Source organism: Apteryx rowi, unplaced genomic scaffold, assembly GCF_003343035.1.
Source record: "Apteryx rowi isolate R43461 unplaced genomic scaffold, aptRow1 scaffold_721, whole genome shotgun sequence".
Classification (NCBI taxonomy): Eukaryota; Metazoa; Chordata; class Aves; order Apterygiformes; family Apterygidae; genus Apteryx; species Apteryx rowi.
Genome location: NW_020451007.1, coordinates 75193 through 101545, shown reverse-complemented (window position 1 = coordinate 101545; position 26353 = coordinate 75193). Strand labels below are relative to the sequence as shown.

The 26353-nt window shown below is 35.4% G+C and overlaps 1 protein-coding gene across 1 annotated transcript in view; it reads left to right on the top strand.

Moving 5' to 3' along the window:
* The window catches only part of ADAMTS20 (ADAM metallopeptidase with thrombospondin type 1 motif 20), a 110308-nt gene that overhangs the window by 27262 nt on the left and 56693 nt on the right, over positions 1-26353 (top strand). Inside the window, exons 5-15 of the mRNA XM_026087587.1 lie at positions 4238-4321; positions 5013-5137; positions 6063-6103; positions 6404-6509; positions 7610-7756; positions 8332-8473; positions 9821-9925; positions 20469-20614; positions 21810-21991; positions 22152-22288; positions 23447-23564. Coding sequence (XP_025943372.1) covers positions 4238-4321; positions 5013-5137; positions 6063-6103; positions 6404-6509; positions 7610-7756; positions 8332-8473; positions 9821-9925; positions 20469-20614; positions 21810-21991; positions 22152-22288; positions 23447-23564 — 1333 coding nt within the window. The remainder of the gene's footprint in view (positions 1-4237; positions 4322-5012; positions 5138-6062; positions 6104-6403; positions 6510-7609; positions 7757-8331; positions 8474-9820; positions 9926-20468; positions 20615-21809; positions 21992-22151; positions 22289-23446; positions 23565-26353) is intronic.

The window sequence follows — 26353 nt, the reverse complement described above, 5'->3', positions numbered from 1 at the left end:
AGCCACAGCTGTGGTGATGAGAAGACTTGACTTTAATCCTTGGGAATTTCACAGAAATCACAGATGTGATCCTTACTGACCTAGCTTCATCTTTTTTTTCCCTTTTTTCTGTCGCTGTGCGGTCTGAACCATATTCTGTGATGTGGATGCTGATATCATGAGTCTTAAAAATTCCTTGAAGGTAATTTCCCTTTATCTTGGCTATCACCTCCTACTTCTGTGAAGCCTGGATTTAGATCACTATAAAGCAAGTGGGTCTGGAAATTGTAAAGAAATGGTGTATTCTGTCAAATTCCTATCCCATTTCATTATCCTTTTTCATGAACGCTTCTTACAATTTACTGTTCAAATAAGTGAACATTGGAAGAGGTGTCCTTAGAATACAAAAGCAGAGAGCCCTTATCCCATTACTTTTTTCACTAAAAATAAGAATGTAGTATTCCAGACCTTTGATACCTCACTGCATTAATCTGTCATTTCAAGTCTCAGCTGATGATTTTAGCCTGCACAGTTCCCTAGGTAAATCTTCAAGGTTGCTTTGTGGTTTTCAATTTCTCAGGATTTTTCTTTTCACACATGGTGTTCATCCAGCCTGCAGAAAATACCTTACATCACTGGTAGGAGCATCTCATTACCAGTGTAGAGTTTTGCTCTTTGATCTTTCTAAAGCTGTGGTAGTAATACCTAAATATTTGGAGGTCATGATAGTGCCCATGAGACACAGGATCCATACTTTGACTCAAACACGGGTTAATGAGAGCAGTGTTAGCTTTTAAGTTTAGCAGGATCTTACCTGTCTCCAATATGAGAGAAAGTATGCTTCAGATTCTGGCAAGAACTACCGGTCTCAGGCATCTAAATGACATGATTTTAGACTTCACCTGTGCTCCAGACAGAGATAGCCAGTAGATAACTCAGTGCATCTACTCAGCAGATGTTGCATGGATGTGGTGTTGAAGGTCCTGTAGCAAATTTTCTCCTGCACATCCTGAAGGACAGATGCTTTTCAGGTGTGCAGTGAGATTATTCTTCTCTCTTATATTTATTCAAACTGATGATGCATTTCTTCTGAGATAAGAGCAACTTGCTTCAGTCCCTCACACTTACACATCTGCTTTTGAAGAATTTTCTCAAACATTTTAAGTGGGCATTATATCAAAAGGCAGGGAGGAGGCCACCTGACCAGACTTTGTGTTCGTAGGTTTGTATCTTCTATGTTTTCAGATTTTGTTAATAGGTAGCCTCAACAGACAGCACTCAGACAACAGTAACAGATTTTTCAAGGACCTGTTATTAGGGAATTGATTATTAGGAATGTTAGGGAAAATCCATCAACTAAAGCAATAACCACAAATGAGAACAAAAAATGCCATGTTTAAATCTTAAGAAAGCTCCAGCGTGGACACCTTACCAGCTCCTTTTGGTCACCCAGCGCCAGAACTCAGCCTTTCCCTCACATACTATGATACTGGAGGCCTTTAAGAAACTGGGGGGAAATTCTGCACTGAAGATTATAATAGTCCCAGTTTAGAAACTTGTGGTATTATTTTATGTTACCTGAATTCAGTAAACTTCTCAAGAAATCCTCAATCCCTTGGCCTGTTTTACCTGATATATACTGTTGCAGAACTGGACAAAACATGTATCTGTATTTGTTTACTGTGTCCAGTGTCACTACCTCTGATGAGCTGCATGCTGTCTACCTGACAGCCAGTGAAATGCAGCTGTTCCTTGAATTTCAGAACATTCTGTTCCAAAACAAGAATTCTTAGCTAGACTGATTTACAAAGTTAATTGGAAGAAGGTTACTGTATTTCAATAGCAATGCCTGTTTCAACAATATAGTCTAGACACAAAACAGTCTGGTTTGTTATCTGCTCCATAAAGATCTTTTTGTTAACATTATCTACATGTCATCCTCTTGTATAGGTTTATGCCATAACAAATTGTCTGACTACATTCTAAGTAGCTGTTACATCAGCTTGAGTGGTAGGAGAGTCAGTCCTCAGAACAAGCTTCTCCATATAGAGTCCATTATAAGCCAAGGATCCTTGTAGATCTCATTTCAGGTTAGTCCTGAGTTTGGAATACTATATGAATGAGTCTCCTGTTTCTTCTTTGATGAAAAGAAGCAGTACTTGAAACAGTTAAGCTGGAATTAATCTCACCTAACCTCATCCATCTGAAAGTTAGGCATCTAGTCTCCTTCTGTAGTAAATGGATAAAGAAATAAAATAATTTCTCTTACTGTCTTGTATGAAAATATGTATCTAAGAATGTATTTTCAGATAGGCATGTCTAGAGAGCATTTCTTCCTCTCCATTCACTGTTGAAGGAACTTACCTTGATGTTAGTTTCATGAGATGCATGTGGTCATAGTGCTGTCATGTTATTTTAAGAAGATGGTTCATTCAGGGACATACCTAGACTGTTTGTGATCTTTCATGAAAAGGGTAAAGATCCAGAAGTATCCTTTGTAGGTATATCAAAGTGGATCTCAAACTTTATAAGATCACATTATGAGCTTTGTAATTTTATGGTAGTTTACAGATAGCTATGGTAGTAGTAAAATAGTAATTTGGTAGTAGTAAAATGGTAGTTTATTCCCTTCATTTTCAAGAGAACCTCTTCTGCCTAAATTCTCATTTGCAAAATTGATAGTGCTTGAGCTATACCTATACAGGAACCTGTTCTTTGATAAAGATGTTCTGAATGTATCCATTCCTAGTAGAACTCTTGTCAGTGCTTGAGAGAGACTCTTCATTGCCACCTTGGAGTGACTGGACACTTTTGGTTAGTAACCAAGAATGGAATCCATATGGAGGGAAACAGACAATAGCTGAGCTTCTCTGAAATGTGTTTTCCACATGGACTCCAAAACTCAGACTCCTTCCCTGCTATTATAGAATCCTCTATTTCCAGCTTGTGTATCAACAAAAGAATGAAGGACAGAGAGTTCTGCGCATTGCATTCTTTGTCTAGTTTAGAGAAAGGGAGGGTGGGAGTCAGTGCTCTGTTAGTTCCAAATTTTAGCAGAACTGTTTGATCTCAGGTACATAGGATGCATACACAGCAAGGCTGTGGTTTGACAAACAATTTGAGCTGGCTCAAATGTAGGTTACTTCTGAGAGAAGTCTGTTTTTCAGTACCTTTCTCTTTGTCAGCACTTGTGCCTGAGTGGCTGCATCATGAGTGAGATCATGTTGATCAGCATCAAAGTGATTTAAAAAAAAAATTGTTTTTCAGCTGGATCAGTTCCTTCATCCTGTTCCTTTTGTAGCCTTGCAGACAGTAGGATTAGCACAAGCCAGAAGGGAGGAAAGCCAGCACTTCCCTGTTTGGTGGTAGCTCTCATTTAGATAATGCTGTCATTCAACAACTGCTTTAAGAAAAATTGTGGAATCCATATGGACAGGACATCTGAAGCTGCCATTATGGAGACTGAATAAACTTTTTTACTTTGAAGAATAACTTTCAAAGTGGTTCTACTTTGGTCTATGGATTTGACTCATGATTTTTACTGTCTGGCAGTAAAATTTATATAAAAATGTCTTTTTGGTATGTAAATAGGAGTTTTACAAGTGAGGAAATAAACCTTTATACAACATGTTAGGTAGGTTTGCAACACAGGTTTAGAACTCAGTCCGGCTTCCATTAAAATCAAAGACAAAACTTTTATTAGTTCAGAGCTGTTTTCTGAGACTCTAATATGTAGGGTCTTGATTCTACAAATCATCCACCTGAAACAGCTTATGTCCAGACTGTCCATGGTAGTCCCACTGACATTAGTCTTGTTCTGTCTTGATTATTTTATGAATAAACTATATTGTTTACAGTGCATAGTAGGTATACTTGCTTCATTAACCTTATCAACATGGTGTCTAAGTGTCTGGAAATGAATATAAAATTATAACTGTGAATTTTAAAAACAGTGCTTTTTTGTGTTTAGGAAAGCTATTGTAGGATAGTAAGTTTTCTTGTGGAGAGTGGATTTTGACAACGCCATTTGTGCGTGTTCTGATCTTTGTGCGTGTAGTAATTAATGCGAGCTGTTTTGAGGTACCATCTTAGTTTAAAACTGGGCAACTTCTTTGGGTTTATCACCATACTAATGGGTATAAATGTACAGATGGATGCACGAGACATCTATTGTGTAGCAGCTTGTTTGTATGTCAAAATGAAATAAGGCTTGTCAGATGAATTTAATATTCTAATCCTCTGGCTTTTTTCTCTTTAGGTTGCAGCAATCTATAAAGATTCAAGTATTGGAAATCTTATAAATATAGTTATTGTAAAGTTAATTGTAATTCACAATGAACAGGTAGGAAAATAAAAAAAAGATTACTTTCTATATGTAAATTTTTATTGTAATTCAAAAAAATTAAAATTTTTAAATAAATTCTTTTCTTTGACTATATAACTTTTTTAAAAAAAAAGAATAAGTGTGGTGGTAGCATAGTGCAGATTTAATTAATGTATACAGAGGTTAACTGCAGATCCTTTATTTAATGACTGTATTTCCCCATTTTTCTGTTAGGACCTCCTGTTGACCTGAATGGGCTAAAAGCTTGTGGCATAACTATCTAAAGTAGGGTTATACTCATGCAAACATGACAGGGAAATGGTGACTTTTAATAGAGGGTTTTGATGGAGTTTTCAGTCAAAGCAGCTGTAATTATTTTAAGATTGTAACAAGTATACATTTTTCAAATATTTGTTTTATTTATTTATCCTAAATGTCTTGCCACCCTCTTTTTCTATATCTAACACATGATGCATGCTTATGTATATCGATTAAAAAGAATGATTCTGATGACCAATGACTTTTAGCTAAGTTAAGATCCTGATACTACAAACAAATCTGCATGAGTGAGCTCCTGTGTGGAGTCCCACTGACTTCCTTTCCACTCCCAGTGATTGTTTTGCAGATTTGGGGCACAAATGACAAAATAACAAGTGCAAGTGCATGAATATTACAACCCTTTTTTGTTTCTTGGCAATTTCTTGCTTAGGAAGGACCAGCTATCACTTTTAATGCAGCTACCACTCTTCGTAATTTTTGCTTATGGCAGCAAGCACAAAACATTTTGGATGATGCTCACCCTTCTCATCATGATACTGCTGTTCTTATCACTAGGTACAGTATTTGAAACAGCCAAAATTGTTCAGCTAGGTGAAACAAATGGTTCAGTTTCTTGTTGACATCATTATTTTTAACCATTCCACTGATATTATTCATAGCTAATTGGAAAAATAAAGAATATCTTGCACTCCTCAAACCACAGATTGTCAGTACATGAGCAATAACTGACAATACTATGTTGGTAGGTAACCATTTGATCAAGCTTTCATTAATGATAATGAAAATTATTTAGACTTGAAATTGTTACAAGGGAAATGAAGTCTTTAGTTATTGTATACATGGCAGTGACATGGTATTGTACTGAACATAATGGAATCAGCTAAAAAATGCAGTGATGGTCAACTCCTGATAGTCCAGGCATAATTAGAACTACCAAAAACTTACAAAGGGGGAAAAAATTAAAAATTAATATGTATTCTTCTTGCACTCTGCTTTCCTCAGGGGAGGTTCTGATGTTCGGTCATTGAAATACATACTGTCTCTTGCTGTTCTTTTTATTTATTTTTTTTCTGGTGTTCAAATCAGATGCTCCCCAGCACTTAAAGCGGTTTGACGTTTGTCCTGAATTTTACATCATTATTTTAGCAGATGGATGCCTGTATAAGGTAGTTCCAACTATACTGAAATCTGCACATTTTCCAGTAGCATTTTGTGCTTGATTTATTTTGCGAGCATTGCAGGGAAATAGTATAGTGTTTGAATTGTTATTCTTTGCAAGCTAGACAGAAAGGAATACTGTGAGCTTAGTCTGGTGAATTTAAATTACTTCTTTCACAAGAATGCAAATTGTTTGAATGGACCGTAAGATTAAAAATTGATCAGATTCTCAATTGCTGTAACTAATGTAGCAACACTGAAATAATTTAAAAATGTTCTTTTTACTTGACATATTATTTTAAAATAAATCTTTTCCTTCAAGGGAAGATATCTGCAGAGCTAGAGAGAAATGTGATACTCTTGGTGAGTTACTCTTCTTTGATCAGTATGATTTTGCTCAGAAAACTTGTAAGAGAATTTCATTGTAGTTAGGCAAAAATCAGAAAATAGATGCAAAAAAATGACACAAAAAAATGAACTTTGCAATGCTTTTCTGCCCTGACATGTACTTTTATGGCAGGTGGTTGCTGGTTTTATGTATGTTTGGCTGCATAGTTTAGGCATGACTTTCAACACGTGTGCCATAGTATTCATTTATGGAGTCACTCCTTCTACATGAAAACTTGTTCTATTAAGCTTTTATATAAGAGTTCAATTTTGCAGGTTTAGCAGAGCTAGGTACGATGTGTGATCCGCTACGCAGCTGTTCTATAAGCGAAGAAAATGGATTAAGTGCTGCTTTTACTATAGCACATGAACTTGGACATGTGTAAGTACCTATTTGCCAGCAGGTAAATTTTTTGATTTTCTTTTGAATATGATCAATTTCCAATGATATGCTCTTCAATTCTAAGAGGGAGCAGTGTGCTGTGTCCTTCTAGAAGAGTCATTATTTTTAGCCCTTGCATTGAGCAAGTTCTGCCTGCCCTCTAGAGATAGAGAAGCCATGGATCCTTATAGCTTATCCAGTTGCTCACCTGGACTATGGGAGATACTGGCCATACAGCTGGATTCCATCCTTCCGTCATATGAACTAGTTGGAAACTGGGACAGGTATCTTAGATATGCAACACAGTCTGGTCAGCTCCAATTGCATTCTGGACCTGATAGGAATTTAATTTTAAGAAAAGACAATTGTTAATATAACACAGAAATATTCTTCCTTCTGTTTGATCCTTTCAGAATACAATAGAATAACAAAGAAAAATACTTTACACAGAAAAATAAGAGGAGATGACAGCATTTTATTTTATGAAGCATACCTCATCAGAGATGCCAGAAAGGTGCTATACTGTAGCTCCATGAGGCATGCCACAGTGTAGGTAATGATGGCATTACAGAGCTCAGTAGCTAGTTTGTTGATTTTTATATGCCTGGAAGTTCATTTTGATACATGCCATTAGTCATGGTACTTAAACTGAGATACAAAATATGGCAATGTGTTAATTATATAAATAGGATGTTGATGCACGCTGTGTAGTTTGTTATTGGAAAGTTGGAGCTGAGATGTGAATAATGGATTAATATGTTATGGACAGTCTAGTTATGGCCTGTGTATGCAGTTCAGTAGATGGGATGCTTATCTAAAAAGGCATATCCTGAAAAGAATAGAATTTTCCTGGTGAACTGAAGAACTATTTAATTGGAAAATTCTTACTTTGCCCAGCATTCTGTGGATTATATGGAGAATTTTGGATAAGGATGGAATTTTTGTAAGGCATTTCTAAGGTATCTCTTGCCATAATGTCGGATAATTGTAATTTGTAAGGCATTTTCAAATCAAAACTTGGACATTTGCTGCTACAACAAAAAGAGTTTAAATTAACTATTACTGAACTTGTTTTGGAGTTTGTTTATTTTGCCTTTTAGATTTAATGTGCCTCATGATGACAGTTTTAAATGTAAAGAAGCTGGAATTAAACATCAATACCATGTGATGGCTCCAACTTTAAATTACCATACAAGTCCATGGACCTGGTCAAAATGCAGTCAAAAATATATCACTGAATTTCTTGAGTAAGTATCAATATAATGTCTTTCTGGACAGTATTTTATAAGTATTGCTTAAATATCAACTTTTCTGTTGTTATAATCTTTAACCACTGACTTGTAGGGCCTCAGTCTTCCAGAAACATACACACATTTAACTCATTAGATGATGAGTCCTTCCATGGCTTCAGTACACTCAGTTACAGTTAAACTCAATATGTAAAGCTAAGGACATAATTTTTTTAGTATTGTGGCCTTGAGTATTGAAGAAGTCTTTAGTATGATTTTAGTAGGTCAAAATAGATGTCTTTAGCAAAGCCTTTTGGAAGCACTGTGAATGAAGAATTCTGGTTAAAAGAAACAATTTGCAGAAGACGTATAGAAAGAATGATGACAAAGTATTTGGAGGAAAAAACAATAGCCTGGTTTATTTATTTTTTACTTAATTAAAGTCTTTTTATGGGAAGGAATTAAGAGATAATATTAATACAAACCCATAACTAACTTCATTGAGACATGCATGTGTAAATATTTTGTGATTTGGCCTCCAATGAACCAATTAGGAGTGATTAATTCACATTTTGTTCCTGTTTTTACAATAGTACTGGTTATGGTGAATGTCTCCTGGACAAACCGAGTGGAAGAATATATGATCTTTCCTTTCAGCTGCCTGGATCAATGTATGATGTTAATAAGCAGTGTGAACTTATGTTTGGTCTTGGGTCACAAGTATGCCCCTATCTGGTAGGTGAACAAGGCACAAACTCATGCTTAATAGGTACTAAATAATTACTGAAAGGTAGGCTTTGTGATGAAATCTCAGGAACTCCATTTTTAGGAATAATTTTATCCTGATGTATGTCAAAGTTCAGATTTCATTCTGCTGAAGGGGAAAAACTTCAGTAGAAGACTTAAAGCTCCATATGCTAGAAATACATAAATTAACAAGCAGGATGAATTAACTTTGATTTACACATCTGTAAATATGATTATGATTCCTTTAAAAATCTCTAATTGTATAAATTAAGTCTTCCTGCATCAGAAGAAAAGGAATTATTACTATTTCAGTAGTTTTTACAATTGTTAATTTTCATGTTACAACCACAATGTTATATTGAACAGGTCTTTTTTACTTGCTTTCTTCAGAGCACTTTTTTATAAGTTATGAATTTAAACTTAATATATTATTTCAAATATTTGGTCCAAATATTTGCTCCAAAGTATAGATTACTTCTACTTTGTCAGAGAGTCAGAACATATTTCTCATGCCTGTTAGAATGTCTGTTTTGTATATTTAAACAACCCAAAATTTCTTTCAAGCAAAATTGGAATCTGGAAAGAAAACTATGTACAGAATGGTGTAGATGTATAAAACAATCGAAAACTGAATGGGGCCTGTTTGTCAATGAGATATAAAATACAAATATAACATGACTTCATTCATTACTATCAAGATGTCACACACGGTTAGATTTTGGACCTACTTGTAGAACAATCATTGCATGGCTCGTTGGAGCTGTTTAGAGGACAGAGTTTAAGATCAGATTCAGAGTGAATTAAATGAGCTGCTAGTGCAATGAAGTTCTGTTTAGGAGGAGTCAGGATTTATGGGAATAATATAAAAAAGTAAAGCAGGATCTAAAACTTGAAGATGTTGTACTGAACACTACTGTATAATATTTGTAATACATAAGGGTTGATTTGTCCATTAAGATTTTTTTTAACAATTTCAAAAGGAGGCTTTCCTCTTAGTTCTTTAGGCCGCCTATTTGTTTGTCTGGAGATTACATTCAAACTTTGTGCTACATAATAACAGCTGTAATCTCTTACTTGCTTTTTTATTATCCACTTTTATTGTCTAAACTATCTACTAAATTAGGAAATGAAGTTATCTACTATTTCTAATCAGATCAGTTTCAAAATATTCCTTTCTGCTGTCTGGCCTTACACAAAATCCCTTTTTCTCTTTTTGTATAGTTCTATCTGTGAAAAATAGTAGCAAACGTAACCAAAAGTAGGAGGAAAAACAATACAAATATCCCAATCATTGCCCGAAACAGTATTACAAGTGCAGTTGTTGTTTTTTTTCAGAAACAATGCAAACGCTTATGGTGCACAAGCACAGAAGGAATTCACAGGGGTTGTCGTACTCAGCACATGCCTTTGGCTGACGGAACGGTTTGTGGTGTGGGAATGGTAAGCCTTTGTTTGTTTCCCAGTGCTTGCATATGACAAAGTCACTGATGTAGATAAGAAAGATCAATGCTTGCTATGTGGCAATCCTGCACTTCTAGTGTAGTGATCATGTGAGCCTGACTTCAGTTGCAAAGTTTCTCTTACTAATGTGATGTTGTAACATAAGTAACGTAAGTTGTCTGTTCAGAATAATGATAAAATTTTAAAGATGCCACACTGTTAAAAACAGGTAGATCTCAGAGGAAAGCTGCTCTCTCCCTTTTGTTGTTTGAAATTCATAAGTTTTTTTTTCCCCATCAATAATGCTCCAGAGATGAGTTTCCTGGAGACAAGACCTCCTAAAAGCATATTTGCCCCAATTTGTCTTGTTGAGGCCGTTCCACTGAACTAGAACTAAATAAGTAGAAGTGTACTCCTGTACCTAAGGTACTAATTTGGGAAGAGGGAGTCTTTCAGTTAGATTCCTAACTTAAATAGACATTTGTGTATTGCTACTGTTTCATACAAAATATGTAAGCATGCGCTGATACATCTTCATTTATTCCAGTAAGTGTCTTGACCACATATAGCTCACACTCATATTCTGTCTTGTCTATTCTTAACGTAATTCAAGATATGTGGATCTGTTCAATGCTAAAAGCTGGGAGCTCTCTTCTCACTTACATGCTACTATGTAGGTCTCTATCTGGCTGTGTGAGGTATGGGTTGAATCCTTTCAGACAAAAAAAGGAAATGGAAGCTGGGTTTCCTACATCCTTCTCATTAGATTGTTTGGTAAAGAGTGTTTGGGTGAGGAGATGGCAGCTCACTACTTCTTCATCTGGCACTATTTTGAATTCAGACCTTGGTCTCTGTCCTCTGAGGACTGGGCTCTCCATATGGTCTTGATTATCTAGTTTGTAGATATAGTCAAGGCACTTACTTACAGAACCTTGATAGAAACAGAAGTATTTGTGCATGTTAGTTGAGTTCAGGGTTAACAGTGAGGATTTGAAGGTTGTAGTTTTGGATTTGCACGTAGTTTGGGAAGTGAACAGAAATCGAGTGCTTGAGTTCTTTGTGCATCTAGTCTTTGGCTTCTCTGTGTCTCAGTTCACTACCAGAAAACAGAAGTATTTTCTTACTGTCAGGGGATTGTGAAAATAAATATTTCAGAGATTCTGATGTGCTCAGATATGACAGTGATTATCATAAATATGATGGGTTTATTATGTTGAGCTGCTTTTGATAGTAGTGTGTTTTGGCAGCTTTGGGGGCCACGAGAACAAAGCTAATTTTTATCTATGGATATAGTTCTGTAGTCAATTAAATGAGACGATTAAATTATTTGATCTGATTTCTATGTATAATAGATTACTACATTTAATTCAGTTACTACTAAATTTCCCCCAATAATTTTTAATATTTACAGATTGCTTTTTGTCTTTTTCTGTATTTGATAAAGCATAAATAGTGAGGAATTTGAAAATCCTGTTTTTACTGGATAAAAGTTTAGTAATTAAAGTGTGTCTCATAAAAATGTTTTTTTTCTGTCTTGCAAAATTAGTAAAAGTTATTCTGAAGACTGCAAAGGAAGCTTTGCTAGATTGAGTCCTATGTGTGCAGCTGATGATATAACATTTAACCCATTTTTCAGAGTCAGACACTGAAAAGAAAGGAAGTTCATCATTTATATTGAACTTCACATGTAACCTTTAGTTTTAACTGACTTTGCTCAAATTTGACAACATCAGAGCACTTCTTTTATATAAGTATACAAAAACCTACTTTATTAATTACTGCAGTGAAACCAAACAGTTTTCTCTAGGAAGTGAAGAGATAATTAGTCATTACCTCTGAAAGAGGTAAGAAAGAACAGCAATTATTCCGACAAATTGTCATCTTTTCCTAGGTAAGGGACAGCTCCTGTCAAACTCAGTAAGCGTGTTTCTGTTGATTTTAATAGGAATAAGACATAGCAACTAGTTTTTAAAAGTAATATTTGCCAGCTTGCTAAATACTTATATTTAGTGTTTGCAGCATTCTTGCTGTGGTGAATACAGAAAAGATCCATATCTTAAGACATTTGTAATTTTAGCATAAGCATTTTAAGCTCAGATTTACAGTGAGTTATGTTTCTTGGTGATCTTTTATTTTTCTGCAGATCATGTGTCTGGTTAGTGGTTTTTGCTCTATGGTGATATAACAGGCTTTGTATCTGTCCTTCCACAAAGTACATGAAGAAATAAATCTAATAGTATAAAAGACTCAAGTGAATGAACAAGCTGCTTTTTCAGAGTGCCTGTGCTTTTTAATGGAGCATGTTCTTGCCATATCCAATCTGTCAGAGTACAAGCTCTTTGAAATAGAGTTATGCCTGGTATATCCCATGGTCCACACACCTGTAGAGCTCAGTGACTTCTTTATATATATATATATATATATATATATATATATATATATATATTATTAGTTGTAGGTACAGGTAGCATTTTCCTATAACAATAAAGGGAAAATGCAGCCTCAGTTAATTCAATGACTTAGTAGAGAATAAAGAAAATATTTGTCTTGGGGATTTTAACATTTCTTCTAATCAATTCCTAAAATAGAAAACCATTTCACTTTCATTACAATTTACTATCTGTATTTTTATCTGTTCAAACTGTACTTTGTTCACCCTAGAGTTATATGCAGAAATTAATTTATATTTGCTTGTTGGGCTTCTGCCAAAGTGTCTGAAATTTTTTCTCTCCTACTCCTCTTTTTCAGTGCTCAGGTCTCGATGCTCAGGCCCAGATGTAGTAATTCTGCTGTCTCTGAGAGCAGTTTCTCACTCCATTGATATTCACACTGTGTCTCATCACTGGTTTTTATGTTTGCTTTCTGGGCTTCACAAAGGTCCACAGGAAGTCTAAGCATCTGCCAGCTCTTCTAACATCACACAGACCTTCTCTGAAGCAGAGGATGCAGCTTTTAGACTCTGGCCTAATTAATACTTCAGAGAGAAAATAATAGTAAATATATGTAGGTATACCATGTGAGAACAATTACTAGTTTTGCAGTGGTGAGTTTCTACAGACTATAGGGCTACATTCGTCGTTGCTTGAAAACATTTCTGGTGGTTCTCTCTGAGAGAAATTATTAAATCCAAAGATATATATTCCTGGATTGTCTTCATAAAGACAGTTATATGATTTAACTGTAAGACAGTTTTTGTACAAAATTTATTTTTGTCAGGAGGAACAACAACGTGGGAAAATATTAAATGGTTAGTGCTTTTTCACCTCTTGTCTCTATAATCAAAGTTTGCGTGTATCTTCAGAGTTAAGGGATGATGCCACATGGTTAGTCTGAGATAGCGTGCTCATTTGTTGCCACATGAATTTAATATGTAGAGTTGTCATTTTTCATGTAATTCTATAAACTATATAAACAAAAAACATACTAAATCATAGTAAGGAAAATATTTACATGCTGCAGTGAGGATCTGGATGTCAGAGGAGGCCCCTATATGTTACGATACTTAGAGAAGAGAGTTATTTTCCATTACGACAGATACTGGAATGTTTTTTTTGGCCCAATTTCCTACTCATAACCTTTGTAGCCCTTGTTTCCATCACATTCCAGGTAGCAGCTAATTTGATAGATGTTTAGGAAATGTGAACAGTTAGAATAGATCTTTTCCTTCTACTTACTCTTAGGTTTCCTGGTTGTATTAGACTACACAGAAGTTCCTTGTGCTTTGAAATTTCTGTAGACCAACAGGCTATCAGTATTATCTGTTTGGGTTATAATTTCATTTGCTTTCTTTTCTTTCATTATCTGTTTCTTTTAGTTTTTGGGAGACCACTCCATTCAAGAGTTTCTGTAGCAAGGAATTTATTTGCATTTGTGGTTTGGGATAGTACAAAAGTTCTCTCCTCACCTTGAGGATAAGAGATTTTGTTCTTTTTTTTTCTTTCTTGTTATTCCAAAAAAAGAAGTGAGATTGGAGAGTTATTCAGGTCTTGGCCTGCTGAATACCTTTGTTCAGATAAAAAAAAATTCAAAATCATGTTAGTAGGTAGAATTCTCTCTCTAGATTCACTAGATTTGTTCACCAGTCTAAATCTGCAGGCGAGTTTTCACAATGTGGTTCATCTCATTCACAGAAAGTACTTTATGTCATTTTGTGGAGAACCAAATTAAAAAAAAAAAAAGGAGTAAGCTCATTTTACTGTGTGAGAGAAATATCTATAGTATTTTGTGTAACCAAATTGGAAGTATATAAACACATCTTACATATATTCACCCTCAGCTAAATTCCAGCTCACAGTCATGTCTTCTGTGTAATGAAGTGATACCGTGTTTAGCAGTGTACTTCACATGATATTCCAATAATGGTAATTCATTTGACAGAGGTGGTAATGCACATCATCTGAGCAAAAAGAACAGCTTCAAATCCAGAATGGTTGGTGAAATCATCAATGTTTCAGGAATGGCGCTCTCTTAGAATAGGCCTTTTTGCCATGAAAATAACAGTAAAATTACCAAGTACCCAGTCTTTTTTTTTCCTTTTCCTTTTCCTTTTCCTTTTCCTTTTCCTTTTCCTTTTCCTTTTCCTTTTCCTTTTCCTTTTCCTTTTCCTTTTTCCTTTTCCTTTTCCTTTTTCCTTTTCCTTTTCCTTTTCCTTTTCCTTTTTTCTGTTTTGAGATACTCAGAAGGATTGCATTTGATCCTTCCTGGATTCCTGGGCAGAATACAAATATGCCCCTATTCCATTCATTCCTCAGAATTTAGAAGGCACAGATTAGGAGGCAACTATTTGATTGTAACCCAGACTTTTCCATGTCCTGGAGCCAGTGAAGCTGGTTTGGCAATCTCCTCTCTAATGGAGAACTCTTCATCCAGAGGACTGTTCTTACCTGCTGTCCCAGTATTCCACATAATGACAGTTTGCTGCTTAAACACCACTTAAAAAAACATGCCAGAGAAATCTGAAAAATCTGTTTAGTAGCAAAAAGAAATACACGATACAAATATCAATCTGATCGCAAAGGATGCGCCAGTGTGTGCGTGTGTGCATGTGTGTGCGAGAGAGAGAGAGAGAGAGAGAGAGAGAGAGATGTTAATTACTTCTATTCACTGCAGATATAAATGGTATACATATTGAGCTAGTGTTTCTGAAAATATCCAGAGTAGCTCTTAAGTGAATTAAGATTTTATCCTGGTCCATTTATAGCCACATAAGGAGAGGGATACAGGAACATTTGAATGCTGATGCAGACCAAGAAAGAGGATTGCTTTGATCAGTAAAGAAGTACTAATCTCTGATTTTGAGGTATGTTTGTTGTTCTCCGGTTGTAGGTTTCTACCCATGTATTGATTTCTTTTAAAATCATTGCATTGCTTGACTACCTCATGAATGACATACATGTAGATAGTTAACCTGAAAGAACAATTCATTGTGTGTATATATATGTATGTAAAGTAGGTCTGAAAAAATCTGATGGATTTTAACACAGAGTTGGGTGATATTATTAATGATAGAGGAATATGTTAACCATCTGGGAAGCAGCAGATCGTCTTTTGAGCAGTAAAAATTGAGTAAAATATACTTGAGAGCTAAAACCAAGACTTTTTGCTATAAACTGGGATTTTTGTGAAATATTTTTCTGATGGCACATGATTTCAGAAAATAAAGTTTTCTGTGGGAGTATTTCAAGGCAGAAATAAAGTATGTAGATTTTTCACAGCAAAAAAAAAAGAAAATGTTGAAAATTTGATTAAAATATTTTGAAGATAATTGATGTCATCTGAGTGATAGATATAGACTGCTCTGAGAATCCATACTACAGAGAGAAAGAGAGACCTGAGATGCTGTAGGTACAGCTTCAGTTAGATATTTCTCCAAACTCCATTTCTTCTGTCCAGAATAGTCATTTTATTAACCCCTCTATTTTCACAGTTATTTCTTGCTATAGTCCTCACTTCTGATCTTCTTTTCTTTGAGCTCTGCCTTCCTGGTTCCACACTCCAGCTTATCTCGGAAGGAAGAGGTGGCAAGGCTGTAAGGAGTATGTGTGTTATAGGAACAAGCAGGAGAGCAGACATAGGCCTAATATGCAACAGAAGGATTCTTTACATCCAATCTGCAGCAGCTGATGCAGAGAGGAGTCTAGTAGTACGTTCATTTTAAGAGCCTGAATGGGAACACCCCGTAGAGATGAATACAGCCAGAAATGATAGCTCTGAGATTTGTGAACATTTTGCATTTATCTGAGTGGGTGTTCTTATTCTCATTCCTTGCTCACTGGTTTACGTGCTGAATGTACATAACTTCTAAGATTCATACTCTTTTCCCAGTTCTTTGTGACTGGTGCCTGCTTTGAGAATGTCTGTGCTCAACCTTAGCTACAGACCAGTTGCTGTAGAGTGAACTGGCCTTCTTCTGCCTTTATTGTTTGTCTGTTTCGTGGCACCAAGTACACCCATTCTGCTTTCCCACATTCAGTCCACTATAGCTTTCTCTTTCTGTGCTATTCTTTTGTGCTATTCGCTGTAGTATTCTCTGGCCCATATTCTTAGGGCCCTGGCTGGGTATCAGGAGTGAAGAAATCATATGTCATAAGACAAAAGAAATCAGAGCAATATAGCTGGATATTTGGAAGGCAAAATACAGGCCCATATGTCCACTCCTGCAAGGCTTTATCCTTTTCATTTCTTTCATATACTCTTCTTCTCTATTCAGTCATCTCCTTTCCTTTTTAGAAGTAGCTACCAGCAACGTCTGGAAATAAATGGACTGTTTTTTTGTGACCTCCCTCTTCTGCAAGGCTACACAGGGCTCCAACTCATCAAACTATGCTCTTTTGAGTTTGTTCTATTGGCCTTTGAGGGTCAATGTCTAAATCTTTGCCTCAAGGTCTCCAAAAACCATATATGTACACCTGGCATATCTGGAGAATGTGAGGAGTAAGGGTACACTTGGAGTCAGTCCTTTTCCTGCCCTTAGTGGTATCAGGCTCTATAAGAAATACCTAATTTCAGAAGAGCTCTAGTCCTGCTCTGCATGCATCTATCTCTCACTTTGATTCAGTCTAGGTTAACCATAACTTGGCAGTTAACACTTCAATAATTTCTTCCAAAGTTGCTTCCCTGGAAAATTAGCAAGTACAAAAAACTATGAGATATGTTGGGAGTACCTGAAATCAGTTTATCAAAGCCAGAGTTTGATCCATATGTGCAAGTCAAAATGCTTATTGTAAACAGGTGATTAGGGGATACGAATTTGCATACCTGCAGCTCCATTGATCCCAAATTTGGATCATTAACCCTCCCTTTCATATCCTTAGATATAATAATTACATGTGGATTTGGGTCAAAATTGCTGCCTTTTTGACAGAAAAGGTGACCTTAGCTAGAGCAGAGTTACCACTTGCTGTAATCAGTGTGTTTGGAATTATGAGAGATACCCATTTTACATGATCAATACCTTATATTTGCCTTTACGTATATAGGAAAAAAAAACTTGTCGGTGATTATACTTAGGTTTGTGTTCTGTTTATCAGAATATTCTCAGTAACGCAATGATTCAGGAAAGCACAAAGGAACATTTGGAATGCATCTGGTGCCTGAGTTTTCTACTGTGACATCATGTTGCTTCTGTAGAAATGCAGCAAATAATAGCTGAGACAAGTTTGTTGAATAAGCTGTTAAAATCCCAGATGTGAACATGTGCTTAGCATTTTTATGGATGAAAATAATGCTGCTGTAGGTATAAAATTTCATTGTACAACTCTCTGTTCCTGAAATCTTCCTTCAAGTTATTGAAATGTTTTTTGTGGATGGAAGAAGAACATAAACTCTAGGTCCTAGTTCCTATTTGGATGCAGCATTAATTTTGTGAAGTGGGATTTAGAATCTTCAGCTGATTGTATTTATAAATTTCCTCAAATGCTAATGATAATTCTTAGAAATGCAGGATCTTAATATTTCCTTGTATTTACATTACACTTTGATATAATGCAGCCATATTTTTTATGTTAGTGGTTCTTCTACCTCTTAAAGGTATTAGAAAGTTGGGATACAAAGGTACCCTGAATGCATCTGATAAAAAGTGATCAAAACAAAACTAAACACTGCAGTGAGAAAATGATACAATGTACGATGCAGATACCCAGTGAAATAATGGTGTCTTTTCATTTTTAAGTTACAGCATTATTCTTATCATCAAACAAGAGATGATCTGGCCAATTTGCTGAATCATTTCAATGGTTTTATGACAAAGTAGATCTAGTTTTTATTTTGTGTTTGCTTTAGGCCAAAATTTTCCTTGAATGGTCATATTTTCAGCTGGAGGAAGGTATTTAGAGCTTAAAAGATACAGTTGATATGGAACAATCAGTGTGACCAAGAACTATACAAGTAGGTTATTCTATCACCAAATTGGCTTAAGACCTCTGACAGATTCAGAATGAATCTGATTATATCATAAATTTCTGTTCTGAGAGCAAAATGATTGTTAGCATGTGAGCATAGGTATCAATATAGTAACATATACTCATTTAAAAACAATTGCTTTAGGAATTATTTTAAGTAGTGATAAAACCACAGAACATATGGGCAATACTGGGCCCAGGAGCTACATGTTGCTTATTCGGGTATATTCAGAAAGATTGTGTGCATCATTTCTGTGTGTTCAGCAAAAGGTATATTAATTAATAGTTCCTATAATAAATTTGTAAACCTATAATGAGAATTTTTCTAATGAGAATTTCTATGCAACATTTTAATTAGTTTAAAGATAGAAGGATGGATGATATCCTTAGATTATTTTATCTTCTGTGTATCACAGGTCCTTAGATTGTTTTATGTGCCAAATACTTCAGTTAGACAGAAGTGTTTCAGACTTCAGGATGATAGTAAGCTGTTCTGTGCCACAGAGAACAGAGAAGGCAAAGCATAAGTGCTCAGAGATAATAAGCAGTTGACTTGATATGATCTGTTCTGACAATTCTAGCAACTGATCTGTGTACATACTGCAGGGGAAGATGGAATAAGCCACTCTGTCAATATGACTCAGGGAATTCGCTCCTGACAGCAAATCTGATTACCAGTTTAATCCTGAGTTTGCAAACAGCCATCTAAAATAGAAAATTCTCTGTGTTGGGTATGATCACTCACCCCATGTAGGCCATCCTGCTCAGTGTCTTGTGTCCAGATGTGTATGTCTTTGATGTTTCAGAGGGCGGCTGGAGTCGAGGACAGTGTCGAGAACACATTCTTACAGAAGTTAGCAGGAGTTATAATGTAGACATTTTCTAGTATCTTGTAAATAGTCTGTTCTAGTATGTAAACTATTCTAGTATGTTGTGATCGAATATATCACTTGGGATTTTCTAAAGCATACAAGTGAATTAGAATTCCAACTGTCGTAAGTCATCAGTAGGATTAGTGCTCGTAATTCCTGCAGATTCTTTGGAAAAAGTCACACATGCAGCAATCATGAGATTCTCATTTAGACTTTTTAGTCATTTGTTTTTTGGGTAACTGCTCAAGTGGATAGATATGTGCAGAGTTGGGGGCTTAGAAAGAAAATACTGAGAAGCAGGAAGTTCATTATTTCGTTTTCTGGAAAGTTCTTAAAAATTATGACTTTGGCTAACAGATATAGGGTGGTGAAGTTTCATAACTGACGTGACCACAACAGAATATATAACAGAGTGGCAGTCTTTGTCTTCTTAATAATGTAAAGGTGTTTACATTATTACATTTAAAGGTGAAATGAAAATTGTACCTTTCTGCCAGCTTTATTTAGTTGAAAACCTGTAAGTCTTCAGCAGAAATCAAATCTGAAGTGACACATGGACATTGCAATATAATATCTTGCTCTGAGAATCACTATTTCTTTAAATAGTAATTAAGTTTTAATAGTAACAGTAAATTTATTAAATTAGTAGTAAAAAGTAAAATTATTCTAATAGGAATACTGTTATAACTGTAGAAGTCCGAGTAGAAGCATAATCTGAAGAAGATCTAAAATGTCTGAAAATGTCTGCTTTTTCCAAGCAATTCCTGTAGCTAATTCCTTTATCTATGAAAGCTAAAAAAGCTTAGCTTTAGCTATAGCTATAGCTTTAGCTTTTATTTAGTTAAAACACCTTGAATTTATTGGTGATTTATTATCATACATTTTCAGGTTCTTTACCAGCGTGAATTAATAAAGCTGGAAGGTTCTCGTACATACAAGACTACTGTAATCTAATTTTGAAGTTTGTGCATGACAATGTATCAGGAATTTAAGATCAGAATTTTGAGGTGCTCATATAGGCATTTGAATAAAGAGACAAGATCTAAAGAATTATTTAGTATTCATTAGCTTTCACAGAGAACAATGGATTCTAAACAGCATTTTTAAAAGTACGGCCACTGCATAAGATGCCTTAAAGGAATTTGCATGTTTTAGAAAATGTCCTGACCCTAGTTAAGAGTACTGAGCTCTTAAATATTGTTCTTTTATTGCCTAAGGTATAGTAACCTTTTGATTGACTTACATGTTTTATTTTGTTTCTCAACTGTGCAGCACTGCCGCCATGGAATTTGTGTGAGCAGAGAAATGGAGACACGTCCTGTAGATGGAGAATGGGGACCTTGGGGACCTTATAGCTCATGTTCAAGAACCTGTGGAGGCGGAATTAAGAGCACCACCAGGCTATGTAATAGACCAGAGTATGTTTTTTATTGTTGTATTTTATGCTAGAGTATAATGAAAGTATTACAATTTAATGGATTAGTTCAGAACAAAATGAAGGTATTATGGTTGCATGAATTGCTGAATTGCTCTGAAGCACCAATAAAATAAATGATTGTTTCATCTGTGTCTGAAAACAGAGATAAGTCTACAGTCTCTAATATGCAGAGGACTTTTAGATTACTTTTGTCTCAGCTATACCATTCACGTTTATAGATACTTCTAAAGAGTTACTTCGGTAGGTCTTTTTTCCAGCTTTACTCTAAATGCTGAAAGGTTCTTTAAATATTGAGATGCTTTCTCTGGAGCATGAGCTGCAATATGAAAATAGATGTATTCCCTGGTAATCTTTCTAATGAAACACTTGATTTGCTTTTATGTCAGGCTTTTTCACAGCGTTGTTACCAGTAATGTTCACAAGGAACACTGGCTACAGCGGTCATTTACAACTTTCCTTTATAATAAAAAAAATCCATTGATTGAAAAATGCAATGTGTGTTTCATTGTCTTGTAACAAAAGACAATGAGATAACACAGATAACAGTTAGAAAGTGCTTTTGCAGTTTCAAAGAATATTTTAGACTTTAGAGTAAATGGGCTATTTTCCACAGTTTTCCTTTTTTAGTTCTTCTGATCTCACAACTGAAAACAATATTAAGACTACCAAAAAGTGTGTCATTCTGTCTTCTTTCTTTGACACTCTTTAAAACAATTCAGTAATTTCAAATTACTGAGAGAAGTGCTACTTCTACAAAAATAGGTCTGAAATCACAGCAAAGTTAATAAGACCCTACTGAAGCATGAAAGTTAGCAGTGCTTTTTCCAGGGCAAAATAGTATAAGAAAAATAAAAATGGATCTTACAGATTGCTACCTTTTTATTCTACTTTGTATTTAATATAATAGACATTAATAGCCTGATTCTCTCTCCTCTCCCAGTGGTAGCAGTTAACATTCACTTTTTATTTTCTTTGCATGGGTATAAATGTATGCACAGTGCAGTGGAAGAGAAGAGGGGTGTGTAGGTGTGTGTGTGAACAGTCAATAAAAGACTGTGAAAAAATGTTGTGTGAGAGTTTCTCCTTTATATCAGTGGCTCAAACCATTTCCCACTGAAAAACAGCAATTTTAGAAACTTGAGAGATAGTGTTTTACATTTAATTATTTTTGTTAGACCAAGAAATGGAGGAAAGTACTGTGTTGGCCGCAGGATGAAATTTCGATCATGTAATACTGATTCCTGTCCAAAGGGCAAAAAAGATTTCCGTGAACAACAGTGCTCTGAATTTGATGGCAAACATTTTAACATCAATGGTCTTTCCTCTGCTGTTCGCTGGCTTCCAAAATATAGTGGTAGTAAGTAATTACAAACTTTTTTAATTAATGGAATACAAATGTTACTTTATTTTGCTATATAAACATATTTGCTGTATAAATACATTTGTGTAAATACAAATGTTACTTTACTCTGTCCTAAAACAGACAAAAAAAAAAACCTGTTGGATTTTCTTTCCAGTTTCTATGAAAGATCGCTGTAAACTTTTTTGCCGAGTTTCTGGAACAACTTCCTACTATCAGCTGAAGGACAGAGTTGCTGATGGTACTCCCTGTGGAGCAGAAACCAATGACCTTTGTGTTCAAGGCTTATGCAGGGTATTTAAATCTAAACTTATTAATTATTAAAATCAATTTAAGAGATGGTAAAACAGATATTAAATATACATCCAAGCAACCATTACTGAAAATCTGTAAAGCAAGGTGTTTTGAATTCATTTAAGTAAATTTTGATCCCTACCAAATTAAAGATCTGGAGATGGAGGAGATTAAGTGATGAACATACAGCTGAATCTGAAAACCCACAGTCCTTTCTCATTAAGCCTGATGTGTGGGAAGGTTGATACTGTTGAAATGAGCAGAGAGAAACTGATATAAAATCGGTGTAAAGGGAGGAATAAAGCACACTGTGTGTTCATTACCATCATATTTCAGCTACAAAAGAAGTAAAAAGGTAGAAAATTCAAGGGTATATAGGTTACATATTTATGATTTCGTTGCAAAATCAGGAGGAACTGACGATTGAAAGGGATCATTTCAGCATTCTTTGCCTGATAGAAGTTAGAGAAGTGCCACAAGATTATATCAGGAGAGGCAAGCTCATGTATTCTAAAAATTCAAGACTTTTTGTCCATTTTAGGTAGCACTGCTGAGTGCAGTGAAATTGACTAACTTAAAGATGAAGAGAAACCGGAGCCTTTTGTACAGTGTTGAATCAATAGCGAAGAGGAAATGCCAGAGAACAGTCCTGCATATGATAAGAAAAAAAAAAATGAAAGGAAGTTTAAGATATATAAATGAAAGAAGTGTTCTTATTCTAGTTTAACTGCAGTCTCCATGTATTCCTTTGTTTATTATGCAATAATGTCAGACTATAAAAGAATTGATGACCATGTGCACATGCTTACTGATTTGAGAATTCTAAGACTTTTTAAAGTAAACATGCCTTAAGATTTTTACACTACATTTAATATTTTATACAAAATCTTTATATACTGTTAAATGTATTCTTATATACTTCTTGATATACTAAGTGTATTTGCATTGCACTTTCTTAGTACAACTGAACTATTGTGTTTTACATCACAGCACCCAAAAACATAAAAGGCTTTTCATGGATTGCCAAGGAGCTGGAGATAGTCCTTTGATATATACAGTGAATAAAAATGTTTTTGGGGGGTGGGTAGCTTACAGTTTTTAGTTTTCATTGTTTTTCATTGGGCTGAATGATACAGGCCTATTTTGTATTTCTTGTAGCAAGCTGGCTGTGATCACGTTTTGAATTCCAAGGCAAGGAGAGACAAATGTGGAATCTGTGGTGGTGATAATTCTTCATGTAAGACTCTTGCAGGTACTTTCAACAGTGCTCGTTATGGTATGTCTTTTTTTAAAAATCTTAATGTCCATTTCAGTTTGATTTAGAAATTATGTTTTGTGTTTGCAGAAGTGTGATTTCAGTGCATGTTCTTTAGGGCCTCTGCCAGCAAAAAATATCCCTGACTTTGAGTCACACATGCCCTTTCAAGAATGCAGAGACAAGTGCTGACACACTGACCAATTCAAGGAGAAAAGGTCCATCTGCTCCAAGGTCAAAACAAAAGACATGAAACAAAGATATGATGAGGAATTGTGGAAGTACTTTAAGGGGATTCACTTCCTGCTTTGCACTTTGTGATATTTCTTGAGTGGAACTATGCAGCTGAAGGACTTATTCCAGCACCACCTTTTGGTTAATAAGGAGATAGTGAGAGGTCTGTGGTCTGAGCAGCTGGTGAGCTTTCTTTTTTCATATAGTGAAAAAGATGTGAAATGTGAGCCTTCTCTTTCCAGAGATTATGAGCAGGAACATTTATGTTCTTTCCTCATCATTGGCATGTAATGAATGAGAAAGTCTTCTGAATAATCCTGATACTTTCAATTTCCTTGATTTAGTTTCTCCAGCAGAGCTACTGATAGCTCTTATTTCCCTGTATAGCCCATTCTGGGAAGTATGGGGAGACTGTTGTATGTGGCTAGCAGTGCAGTTTAATAGAGCATACAACATAAGGGCAGAAGACTCTAGTTAATATAAGATTCCCAAAGGCTGCTTTATGCTGCCTTACTGGTTGAAAGAGACCACAGGCAAAGTGAAAATGACACCTAGAGAGTTGCCGAATACAGTCTTTGTAGGACAAAGGAATTGCTGGTCAAAGAGGAAAGTACGCCCTGTATCCTGTTGGATTTTTTTTCCTGGCATAGGGCTTGTGCCAAGCAAAAAGTACCGAAACACTTAAAGGTGGCCATACAACTACCCTCCCCACATAAATACATGTAACTTTTCTTGTGTCTGTACTGAGATGTTGGAAGGCACAATCACTATTCTATTAAAGACTGTATTTCTGAATGTGTGCTCAAAATAGTAAAGGAAAAGAATGTAATATTTTGATCAATCTGAGTAAAGGACTATGAACGTTTTTGTTTTTCACCATTATGAAGGATCTTTTAGTTTACAAGTAGCACAGGAATGACGTTATAAATATATTTGATAAAAGTAAATAATATATTGGAACTGCCATTCATACAATTATCCTTGAGACTCACTATTTCTATTGTTTATCAGCTTTGCATAGTCTCAGACTTATTTGCTCCTAACTGAAGTTAATTTGATGAAGTAGTAAAATTTTCATGTAATGTAGATCTTTTTAACAAAATACCCTTTAAAAAAATCCTATCTACTAATTTTACATTAAAAAGTAAATTATGAAAAATTGAAGTTTGCTTTTCTACAGTGAGTGAAAAGAAATAGTCTGCTTTGAAAGTTACTGTTTTGTTTATTCTCCTGTGTGCTTTAACTGATGTAATGTAGGACTATGTATTTTGAGGGAATAACACAATTAGGATGTCATATTTATATTTGGGAAGCTCGATGACTGCACTGTTGTGGAGACTAAGATAAAGCAGTTTCCCGACTAGTTGCCATCGACATGACTGACTATCCTGTGTTCTTTGCCTAAGGTGACTGCTGGGTGTCCTTCGATTATTGTGGCCCCTCTTTACAGTGCAATGCAAGAGGACCCATTATTCTTTGTGTTTTCTTCTCTAAGCTTCTGCCTTCATAAAAATTACCACATTATACTATACTGGAAAAATTTTGCTAAAGTCACTCATTTGGATTATTTCTGTGACTTTGCTGGTCTTACACAAGCCCTATGTCAGGATAAAATCCAATATGAAAAAGAGTAAAAAGATATAAAAACTATTTTAGGATTACGAAAACACCTTGAGCTTATTATTTAGTTTTGTCATTTGAATTGTGTTTGAATTATTGGGATTATAGCATATAAAATGTGATACAAGATTATAACCCTGGACAGGATGCTAAAACATATGAGCTCACTCAGATGTGTTCAGACAGGAGTGCAGCAATGCAAACAAGAGGTTGTAGCTAGCTGACCTCTAAAACTTCTAAGAAATGGAGAGCTGGGCCCATGGGAAGTCTATGACATCCCTAGGCTAATGACTGAAAGCATTCTCTGAGGAAATGTTCATTTCCAGAGACTTTCCAAGACTGAGTTAGGCATCATAAGATAAGAGTGCTGAGCTTTGTGCACTTGGCCTTTTTCCTTTTCACTCACCTATTTGCCTTCCATACTCACACAAACCATTTTTACTAAGGCAGAATGTGGAATTAGGCAAGAGCAGCGTGTGGTATTACTGGTATGTCCTTGCAGGCATACAGTTATAATGCTGTCATTATGTATTTAAACAGTAAGTGAAAGTCATCAGAAATTCAGTGAAATGGCAGTTTGCTTGGCTCCCAATTTAGGAAACAGTAATATAATTATGTGTACTTAATTATTATGTTGGCTGTTATTACTGCCTCTCAAACTAGAGTATCTGAAGATATCCTGAAAAAAATGTCTTTCTCAGTACCTTAGTATGTGATCTAGTGTCCTGTTTATCCTTGGCAATATGCTATGCAGTTTTGTTTATCATTTCCTCCCGTATTTTGTCTTCTGCCTTCATATTACCACAAGCTCTTCAGTGTGTAAGATGAGCAGCTTTTTTGTGTGCGTTTTGGGTTTTTTTCCCTATACGTTGGAAGGTTGACCAAATGCTGTGTATTTATCCAGAGCACGCAGTCGCTTTGAAATTGCAGTGCTGCCCCCAGCTGGTAAATGTGAT